Source organism: Saccostrea cucullata, unplaced genomic scaffold (genome assembly GCF_032062105.1).
Source record: "Saccostrea cucullata isolate Sc308-1 unplaced genomic scaffold, CSIRO_AGI_Scuc_v1 ctg8777, whole genome shotgun sequence".
Lineage (NCBI taxonomy): Eukaryota > Metazoa > Mollusca > Bivalvia > Ostreida > Ostreidae > Saccostrea > Saccostrea cuccullata.
In genome coordinates, this window is record NW_026930347.1 from 1 (window position 1) to 11559 (window position 11559).

General features: G+C 34.4%; 1 protein-coding gene across 1 annotated transcript; it reads left to right on the plus strand.

Annotated features, from left to right (window-relative positions):
* The first annotated feature begins 2848 nt into the window (after positions 1-2848).
* On the plus strand, positions 2849-10146 carry LOC134283795 (uncharacterized). The gene is made up of 6 exons (XM_062766270.1): positions 2849-4579; positions 6619-6864; positions 7525-7656; positions 8946-9152; positions 9939-10019; positions 10138-10146. Exons 1-6 carry the CDS (start codon positions 4574-4576, stop codon positions 10144-10146), a joined length of 681 nt encoding a protein of 226 aa, XP_062622254.1. The 5' UTR covers positions 2849-4573.
* Positions 10147-11559: the final 1413 nt, after the last annotated feature.

The window sequence follows — 11559 nt, forward strand, 5'->3', positions numbered from 1 at the left end:
AGCGTGCTACTCAATCTCGATGAAATTATCAAATTTTACGCATTTTTTCCGAAACAGGACAAAAGTATCATGGAAAATGCAGGTCAATACATTATTTACAAACAGAAAATGCACATAAAAACAAGAAATAAACGCAAAAAATCTAAGACCACGATAGGAGTACTACATGTCGGCCACAAGTTTCGAGTGTGCAATCGGGTGTAACGAAAGCGAACGGTTTATATACCCGTCCGACAGTGCCTATTTATGAGAAGTGTTCAGCTGTAACATTAGAAGCTGTGTTTTCAATGGCCGAAATGTTAGCGCTTTCTACTCTTATTCGAGCGACCTGGGTTCGATCTTTCGTATGTCCAAATTTTTTTTAAAGAACATTTTCTTCAAGATTTTTCATTATCATTCTTCAAAATCAGACGGAAGACCTCTCGCAAGAGCGAGCACGTGCAACACGTGAAATGACCGATTAAATTGATAAAAGAAAGAAAGAAAGACAGAAAAGAAAGTGTTGCGCCGTTCCTGCATTTGGCTGCAAAATTCAAGTAAAGCAGAAAGTAGGTAAAAATAGCTACTTTGGGTAGCTTTAAATACCTACGTAGCTATTACTACCTACGTAGGTAGAAATAGTCTTTGGACTGGACCTGTTCAGAGCCACTTGGCCAATTTAAACCAATATTGCAACAAGTTTATCAGGGATTCCTAATTAAAACCTCTAAGTAATCCATTTGATTAAATCTGACATATAATACCTCGAAACGTTCTCTTCCTAGTATTTCTCTGGTATTTTTTGTTTCAAGTTGTTGTATCATTTTTAATTAACAAAAAAAGATCAATACTATTTTAAAAGCCTTATAAATTAAATAAAAATTAACATGAGGCCTAGAAAAAAAATATGTTTGTTTCCGCTTTCCCGACCGACCCTAATTTATAGTGCCGACCCTAAAAAATTTTTTAATGCTTTTGTCCCATCATGAAGTGCAAGATTTCCCCCAGGGAATTATAGTCTCCAACTTTGCAAGCTTTTCAAGACATTAAGAAGTTTGAGTCACCTTTCTATTTTAAGTTTAAGTCATAGAAATGCTTGAAAACACCATTTCTTTTGTCATTAATGTTACTTCTACACACGTTTTGATTAAAGAAGTTAAAAAAAAAAATTTGCCTACCTACCTACCCTATATTTTTTCAGCCTGAAAGTGGAAACAAACATATTTTTTTTCTAGGCCTGAATAAAACAGTAGTAAAACAAAATGGCTAGATAAATCCCTGCAAATTAGTTATACAGCAGAGTTATGGAAAACTTTTTCAGATAGCCGGGACAATCGGTAGTACTAGATTTACTGCTTTCCCCACCTGTGATTGAATTCCTTCTGTGGAAATTTTTCATTTTTTAAATCAGCTCCTCTTTTTTTTTCTTTGATACGTTTTCTACCTAATTCAGTCCCAGGTGTAAATGTAATAGGTCACAAGAACAATGCTAGTTTAGCTTTCATTTACAGCCTCGATCTCGATGTAAGAAAATGTATTACGCAACTTATGTGGAAGCATCCTAAGGTAGTGTAAATTATAAATTTTTCAAATCATGACCACAATGAGGAATCAAAGTTTTACATAGAAATATATGGGAAAATTCTATGAAAATCTTCTTCTCAAGAACCACTGGGCAAGAAAAGCTGAAACTTATGTGTAAGCATCCTAAATGTCAAAATCAAAGCATCCTGGGGAAGTGACTGTGTAGATTCTAAATTGTTCAAATCATGACCCCCAGGGTTAGGGTGGGGCCACAATGGTGAATCCAATTGTTACATAGAAATATATAGGAAAAATCTTTGAAAATCTTCTTCTCAAAAACCACTTGGCAAGAAAAGCTGAAACTTATGTGCAAGCATCCTAGGATAGTGTAGATTCTAAATTGTACAAATCAGGACCCCCGGGGGTAGGGCAGGGTCACAATGGGGAATCAAAGTTTTACATAGAAATATATAGGATTGGAAAAATCTTCGAAAATCTTCTTCTCAAGAACCACTGGGCCAGAAAAGCTGAAATTTATGTGCACATTGAAGCATCCTGGGATATTGTAGATTTCAAAATGTCTAAATCATGATCAGTGGGGTAGGGTCAGGTTGCAATATGTATTAAAAGGGGGAAATCTAGTAAAGAACAGAATGGTCAAAGCTCAGGTGGCCCATGGACCCTTTGTTTTTAGCTCACCTGAGACGAAAGCTCAAGTAAGCTATTCTGATCAAAATTTGTAAGTCGTCTGTCTTTGTCGTCATTGTCAAGTTTTCACATTTTCAACTTCTTCTCAAGAACCGCTGGGCTAATTTCAACCAAACTTGCTACAAAGTATCCTTGGGTTAAGGGGATTCAAATTTCTTCAAATAAAGGGTCACACCCTTTTCCAAGAGGAGATTTTTATGAATTAGAGAAAAATTAATGGCATTTTTAAAAAATCTTCTCAAGAACCACTGGGCCAGGAAAGATGACACTCTCGTGGAATCATCCTCAGGTAGTGTAGATTCAAGTTTGTTCAAATCATGACCCCTGGGAGTAGGGTGGGGCCAAAATTAACCAATGTTATCCATATTTCCAATCTAATTAAAATTAGATGTTAGATCCACTCACATACTCGCTACACTAACATCTAACAACATCCCATAGAGGGTCACGTCAGAGGTCAAGTTCAGAACACCTCTAGACTTTTTCGCTTCCACAATATACGATGATTTTGCAGGCGACGATTTGATTGGTTGATCGAGTTTGAACTCTGACGTGACCCTCTATGGGATGTTGTTAGATGTTAGTGTAGCGAGTATGCGAGCGGATCTAACATCTAATTTTAATTAGATTGCCATATTTCAATACAAAATTTTTTCCACACACATCAAAACTAGGTCATATAGATGCAGGTTGTCATGTTTTGCCCAAAACTTAACTTAATCAAACTGAATACAATATAAATATGATACCATTAAAATTCTTCAGAGATTTAAAGTATAGCAGTGCTAGACAAATAGTACCTGCAGAACTGTAGCTCTCTGAAAAAATACAAAATATATATTTTATAGTACAGAGAGCTACAGTGCCAACCATTGAAAAAACTGTATATTTATTGCACACAAAAAAGTGCACTGTTTCTGGATTAATTATTTCAAATTTGTACCTTAATTAGGATGAGCAAGAGTGCCTTTTCCAAAATTGTGAAAATTATAGTCCCAGGGTCAGGGGTTCAGGTGTTAGGGCGGGGCCCTATTGATCATTTATTGAAAATGAATTAATTCTTTGAGAATCTTCTTCTCTGCTTCTGGGTATTACATAAACTAAGTCGATAGTAATGATGACCAAGAGTGCCTCGGCCGTGCTGCTAAAAACTGATTTTGATGAAATTGTATTTTATGAAACTTGGTTAACAATAAAAAAAATTATTGAATCTTCTTATTTAAAAAATCTTTTCAGTCGGTGCGATTTAATTGGGTCGGTAAACTCAGGTGACCTATTGCTAACTGTTTTCCTCCGTCGTTGAACGTCGTCCGTTGTGCATTAACATTTGAACATTTTCAGCTTCTTCTCTGCAACCACTGAACCAATTTCAACCAAATTTGACACAAAGTATCTATGGGTAAAGGGGAACAAAAATTGTGAATTTTACGATCCCTGCCCCCCTGGGGCCTGAGGGGTGGCACCAAAACCACTAAAATTAATGCAATCTTTAAAAATCTTCTACTTTACTCCTGGACATCAAGCAGTAAAACTGTTTGCATGATTGTAATCAGCAATGACTCCTCTAGACTACTAAAACTGTGAAATTCATGGCCCTGGGGTAAGGGGTTCTAGTGCTAGGGCAGGGCTAAATAGCTTAAGTAGGTAGTGAAAATGCATTATTTCTTTGAAAATCTTGTTCTCTGCTCCTGGGTATCAAATAAACCAACTGAGTACATAGTTATGATGAGCAAGAGTGCTTCTACCAAAATTGTGAATTTTTTATATGGCCCCAGGGTCGGGGGTTCTGGTGTTAGGGTGGGGCTCTATTGATTATATAGTGAAAATACATAAATTCTTTGAAAATCTTCTTCTCTGCTCCTGGGTATTAAATAGCTCCTGGGTATTAAATAAACTAACTAAGTACATAGTTATGATGAGCAAGAGTGCCTCTACCAAAATTGTGAATTTTATAGCCCAGGGTCAGGGGTTCTTGTTTTAGGGTGGAGCTCTGAGAACTATATAGTGAAATGCATGAATTCTTTGAACATCTTATCCTTTGCTCCTGGTTAATTTACTAATGATCTAATTACATATTTAAGGCCAGGATTTATTTTATTTTCAGTTTAACAAACCCTCTGCTCAAGGTTTCGAATTTAAAAAAAAAAAATTCTTCTCCATGTCAAATTTGATTCGGGAGCGAGATTTCAAATTGACAAACTTGCACTTCCGGTTTTAAGATGAAACGGTGGGTGAATAATTAAAGCTAGATCTTACTGAAAAGATAGCATGGTTTAGTGTAAAATTCGATACGAGTGCCATTCAAAACGTTTCACCTGTTCAAAGGACAAATTAAATACTGACGACTTTGCTGCACAATGACATGCTGGTGAGATAATTATGTATTTGTTTCAATAGTATCTGTATGTAAATTATTTTCCTCCCCCAGGTTTTAAACTGCCCGTGGTAGCTATTGCATATTGCCAGCGACATTGTTACAGTTTAGGTCTCTGTTATAGCTTACAGTCTAAGCATCATTCTTCAGAAAAGGGTTGCTTATGCATCAGATGTAATGAATAAAACTATGGGAGAAGTTAAGTCCATTTTAGGAAGAAATAAACAATAACCTGAAAAAATAAGAAAAATTCAACTATTAAAAGGTGGCAAGAATATACAAATATATACAGGCATGTAGTATCATTTGTATCAGCTAGAAAAATTATTTTACACTTAATTGAAAAAATGTTCACCCTACTTCCCAATACTCCCTGTCTGTTCTATGATAGGAATTATAATTTTAGGCATCAAGTAAAGTTTAGAACAATGTCTACACATTCACCTAACACATATTTAACAAATGAAGATATATTGAAAGACTTTTAAAGAATTGATTTTTTAAAATATATTTTGAACAACATCACAAAATTTATATAACTGGCCCAAACTGGCAGATGATGAAATAAGCAATTTAATGTTCTACTTTCCTATTTGTAACCATTATGTGTCCAGGTGGTAAGGAGCCTATTAGAATAGCATAAAAAAAGAATGTACAAATGTTAATAATTGATTATCAAAAAAAAAAAAAAAATTATTTCCTTCTCCTTCTGGACTTTTTTTTTCTCATGTTCATAACTAAACCTAAACATAAAAATAAATGCTGGCCTTATAATGAAGAAAGGGGTCTCTTTCAAAATAGATATTTTCAGGGCTGCTGGGTTGGGGGTACCAAGGGGTTACTTTGACTAAAAATAGATTAATGCTTTGAAATCTTCCCTTTGATAAGCAATGGTGCCTCCTTCAAAATTTGTGAATTTCATGGCTTTTGGATTAAAACACGAACCAAATACAATCACTGGAAAGTTGTAACATGATACTCATGTGACCTATAAGGCCCGTGGGCCTCTAATTGTTTATTTTGGTCCTAAGTGTATGATTATGATTTTCATAACCAAGCTTCAATGGTGCCCCCTTCAAAATTTTGAATTTTATGGCGTTTTGTTTAAAACACAAATCTAATTCAATTGTTGGAAAGCTGTTACAGGATACTTACGTGACATATAAGGCCCATGGAATAGGCCTTTCAACTGCCGCTAAGGATCGGTGTTATGAACGATAACTCACTGCTGAAACTTGTTTACAGCAGGCTCGGGGTATCTAACTGTTTACACACAAGGCAGTTTTTAGCATTTCCTAAGTGTTTCTTTTCTCTCAGAAGAATCCAGTGGTTTTAAAATTTAGCACCAATGTTAAATTTATTAACTGTATAGTTGCAGACACCGGTTTACTGCATATAATTAAAATTTTTAATTGAAATAAAAAGTGAAATCTACCCTCCTTCTCAGTTCAACCTATTTAAATTTTTATACTCGGTCATTCCCCTTCATGCTTAGTAACACAAATAAGATGATCAATTGTTGCATTTACTTGTAAAAATGTATAGATTTACACAGCTAGGAAGAAAAAAGCAGGAACACAAAAAACATGACATTAAATTTTCTTCTTCATAATAATTGTCAAAGAGTCATTGAATATAGTCTGATCCCCATTCATTTCAGGTAGAGTGAAGGCATTTTCTTTCTCTAAGTCAAAACTTTTTGTGTACAAAACAATGTAAGGAACCCTTTTGTGTATATAACAATTCCAATGCTGAAGCAGCCTATATGTCATTCTTATAAATGATAACTCATAAATCAGCACTAAGTTGGTCATGTTTCACACCTGAATTACCTGTCCTTAAACATAAAATCGGAAAAGTCACTTATAAATTATTATACTTTTTAATGAGGTAATTAAAAGTTATTATCTTTTTTGATAATTTTATGTACATATAAATCTATCTATACAATGTTTTTTACCATATGTGCAACTTGAAAAATAAGTTTAAAGGCCTACATGGAACTCTTGTACTACAATATGTTTCTATTACAGGATAAAAATGGAGCAATTCAGAAAATTTTTATTCTTGAAAACACAGACGTCAGAACTAAATCGACGGGGGAAATATACGGAGTGACAGGAGTACTAGCGAAGTCGACAAACTATAGTCAAATTCATGATGTTTTCCTACCAGAAAAACTAATTCAGAAATTTAAGGAATCTGTTCAGAAATCCATCATCGTCAGAAAATATAGTCAAAAAGAAGATGGTTTCATCTCCCTCACAGATTCCTCTACAGTACGATAATTATTCAAACAAAATATAATAAAATATTTATACTATTTATTATACCTGTTGAAGAGTTTAAACTTCAAACTGCTCATTTCCTATTCCATTCCACAGGGTTCAAATTAGCTTTTTTTTAGCACTAGTCCGCTCGGACTAGTGACTTCTAGCTTCCACTAGTCCGCAAATTATTCCACTAGTCCGCCCTATAGTATGTAAAAAGAATAATACAAATCTTAAAATTTTATCAATTAATTCAATGAAATATGTGTCCACACATCAGTTGAAAGCATGTGGTGAAAGAAAGAGGGTTTTCAACTTTACATGGTCACGTCTTTTTCTATTGATCACAATGTAGAAAACGCTTTATCGCGGTTGCGTTTCTCATTTATTTTCAAACATCTAACAGACTCGGAAATAAAATTAATAAAATATGAACCAATTCAAGACTTATTTCTGGATTTGCACTAGTCCGTACGGACTAGTGCCTTACAAAATCTGCTAGTCCGACACAATTTTTACTAGTCTTGGACTTACAGACATGAGTTAATTTTGAACCCTGTGCTATAAATACAAACCAGTTAAGTTTCAGTCTCGACAGAGACCTCTGGTTATAAACATGTTCCAATTATCAATATCTTTCATTTTTTTGTCATTTCCTCATAACAACAGATAATGGACACAACAGATGACATAAGTCAGGAGGACATTACTAAGTTTCTAAACCCTGACATTGTCGATATTGCGACAATCAAGACTAAGAAGAGGAATGAGAGGGTATCCCTCCAAGGAATTGTGGAAAAGGTAAAGCAAAATAATTTTACATAAAATAACTTTTAAATTATTTTAAAATTAAGTTGAATTATAATGAAATGTTTAGTTCACCTGTCAGAGCCAAAGGCTTAAAAATGCTTATCTGATCAAAATTAGTCCCCTATGACTTATCTAAACAGCACAACACTTCCGGCTTGGCAACTGCTATATAATACAAGAGATCTCATTGGCAACTGGTACATTTTGCACTAGTGTAGAGAGGATCTTTAGCAAAATAATTTTGCATAAAATAATTTTTCAATCATCTTAAAATTTACCCAAACGTTGTCATCTTACAAATCATTTGTCACAAACTTCAAACAATATAGATTTTCAAATTTGCGCCTAAATAATAATATGGGTTTCTTTTATGTCTTATACAATTGCATGGAAAACTACTGAGAGTACAGTAGCCAATGAGATCTTGTGTATTATATCCCATTTGCCAAACCGGAAGTGCTGAGTTGTTTCGATATGTACTTTTTCTTTTGATTGACAAAGCGTGTAATTTTATGGCCAGTATTACATGTGGGGTTTATGTTGCCAGTTGCCGATAATAACTAAAAAAGGGGTTTGAATTGGTGATCACAGTTTTGGTTTAAGAAAGATGGATTCTTTGTGTTATTATATAATAGAAAACTAAGCTTTCTGTACCAAACCAGCACCTGTTAGAAATATATAGGAAAATTCTTTAAAAATTTTCTTCTCGAGATTAGCAAAGCCATAATTCATCATATTTAAATGGAAGCATGCTTAGGTGGTGTAGATTCAAATTTGTTCAAATCATGATTCCTGGGGGAAGGGAGGGGGGCAAAATGACCAACCAAACTTTTACTCAGAAATACACAGGAAAATTCTTAAAACATCTTCTTCACAAGAATGACAAAGCCATAATTCATAATAATTATATGGAAGCATGCTCAGGTAGTGTAGATTCAAGTTTGTTCAAATCATGATCCTCGTGGGTGATGGGGGGGGGGCCAAAATGGCCGACCAAAATTTTACAGAGAGATATATAGGAATATTCTTTAAAAATCATTTTCTTAAGAATAGCAAACCCATTATTGGTCATGGGACTACCTTTGGATTTAAACTTTACAGTAATAAACCAATTTCTACTTTATCATAGACTTACTGCTCAGGTGAGCAATGTGGCCCATGGACCTCTTGTTTCTAACTTCAGCTGCTAATGCATTCAGGTGAGCAATGTGGCCCATATGCCAGTTGTTTCACAATGTGAAGATAAGTTTTAATTACAAATTTTTTTCTCCTTTTTACAGTCGACGAGAATCATTGAGACCCCACAGTCATCTCGAAAGATTTATACAATAGCTGATACTTCGGGTAACATTGATGTCAAATTCTGGGGGGACAAGACGTCCCTTGGTCCCTTTCAGGATGGCACCAATATTAAGATAACAGCATTAAAAGTTGATCAATACGGAGGACGATGTTCTCTGAATTCCACACCCTCCACAGCTGTTCAGGTATTTAATTTATAAATTATTAACAATAAGTGGCAGATACATTAATTAATTTTCTTCATTAATCATTCTGTATTCATTTATCATAAACCTAAAATAAAAATGAGTTTGTTTGCACTTGCGTACAGACCCACTGAAAATGGACCCGAACCAAACTTTTATTTTAGCCTTTTTAGATAGCATCAAGATAGCTACGAAATTACCCGGTCACAGAGTATCAAGTTTTGACATTATAAACACCTTAGATAATTCAATTCAGGAGATCACTCTCAATGACTTTTGATAACTGAAAAAAAAACCCATGAAATTTTTTTCATCCTGAAATCCTGCCTTGCCAATGACCTTAAATGGCATGGAAATACATTTAAATTCAACACATCGATGCTCACGTGTCTCTTGCATTGCTAATTTGATAAAATCCTTTATTAATTCTTACTGACATTTTCAGCAGGCTTGTTACTCTGAAAATGACTCTACAGGAGACAATTTGTTGCATTTTATTTCCTTCTTCTAAATATAATTTCATAATGATAATTTTTTATTATATTAATGACACAGTAACAAGAACATACTTCCTGCAGTCAACAAGTATGCTCCTGTCCTACAATTTCATAACATAAATTGAGTATGCTCTCAGTTATTCCTAATTTGTGATTCTAATTTTCTTCATAAAAATGTGAGGTCAGGAATTGATCTAAAAAAAAAGAGTAGGTTAGTAGCTGTAAACACATATATTTTCAATCGTGTTCAATTGTATTTCTCATATCTGTTTTAAAAAACTTTTCACAGATCAATGAAGACTACGATAGTTTGCAAGGGGATGTACAATATTTCATTTATTTTACTAATGTGTCAATTCAGTTTCAGATGGTACATATATAAATTTCAGATATATTGCAGAAAATTCTTACAATATATGCCATTCCTAGTAAGAAATATTTCTAAAATCAACAGTTTAAGAAGTAGTACATTTCTATTATGGATTTAGATTGATTGATTGTATGTTGTTTAACGTCCCTCTCGAGAATTTTTCACTCATATGGAGACGCCACCACTTGCCGGTGGAGGGCTACAAATTTTGTCCTATGCTCAGGCCTTTGAGCAGTGAGGGATCTTTTTCGTGCCAGCACCTACTGCGACACGGTTTATATGGTCTCATCCGAAGGACCAGTCTCAACGTCCCACAGTGGGATTCGAACCCACGACGTAAGGATAAGGGAATGGGGCCCATATTCGGCCCTACACAGGGCAGTGGAAAATCCCTGCGGCGGCCCAGTGTAATGTAGAATAAAACATGTACCATATGGAACCATCCTAGTGAAATGTTAATTCAAAGTTTGTTCAAATCATGACCCCAGGGGTAGAATTTGGGCCACAATGAGATCACATTTTAACAAATGAATACATTACAAGTACCATGAACCATCCTGGTCTAGTGTAGATTCAAAGTTCATCAAATCATAATCCCTAGGGGTAGGGTTTGAACCACAATGGGTTGTCAAATTTTAACAAATGAATACATTGGAAATACCGTTACAATCTTCTTCTCAGGAACCAACGAACCAGGAAAAATAAAACTTGTGTACAAGCATCTTAGCATAAAGAAAATTCAAAATTGTTCAAAATATAGATTTCAGTTTGTGCAAATCCTCACCCCCTCCTTCCTTGAATCCACTTTCTAAGTAGCTAATGCTCAGGAGAGTAATGCAATTCTATCTTTTTTATTTTTAGAGATAATATGTCCATCATGCTTAACAACCAGATTTACAACATAAGTGCAACGCTGATGAAACATATCTTTCCCAACCAGAAATTCTGCCCAGGAAAAAACCTAACAGCCATAACTTCCTGTAATGAAATCACAGACGTGTAAGTATTTTGATGTATAGTTAATTCTCAATTCTGTAAAATGCAAAACACAGATATATATTTGTATAGGTTTAACCTTTTCTCATTATCAACAAGAATTTCCTAAGATATCTAAAATTTATTTCAGGGTGGAGATAGACGATGGTCACGAAGAATAAACAGTTATATACGGTACTGAAATGGAAAACCGCTGTCAAAATTTCAAATTGTACTGTTTAGTTTAAGATTTTTGAATTCCTAGATTGTTGCAATACATGTGTATGTTTCACATGTACCTGAAATTTGAATAATTATACTTGTGTTGTTATTTAAACATCCAGCAACACTGATATATGTTCCTTCATTTCTCCATTTTGATTTTTTTTTTTATACGGTACTGAAATGGAAAACCGCTGTCAAAATTTCACATTGTACTGTTTAGTTTATACAACAAGATTTTTGAATTCCTAGATTGTTGCAATACATGTGTATGTTTCACATGTACCTGAAATTTGAATAATTATACTTGTGTTGTTATTTAAACATCCAGCAACACTGATAT

Excerpts from the sequence above, each read along its gene's own strand:
- LOC134283795 (XM_062766270.1), top strand. Across the intron at positions 7,657-8,945 it reads TCCAAGGAATTGTGGAAAAG|TCGACGAGAATCATTGAGAC; the intron begins GTAAAGCAAAAT and ends TCCTTTTTACAG. Across the intron at positions 9,153-9,938 it reads CACCCTCCACAGCTGTTCAG|ATCAATGAAGACTACGATAG; the intron begins GTATTTAATTTA and ends AACTTTTCACAG.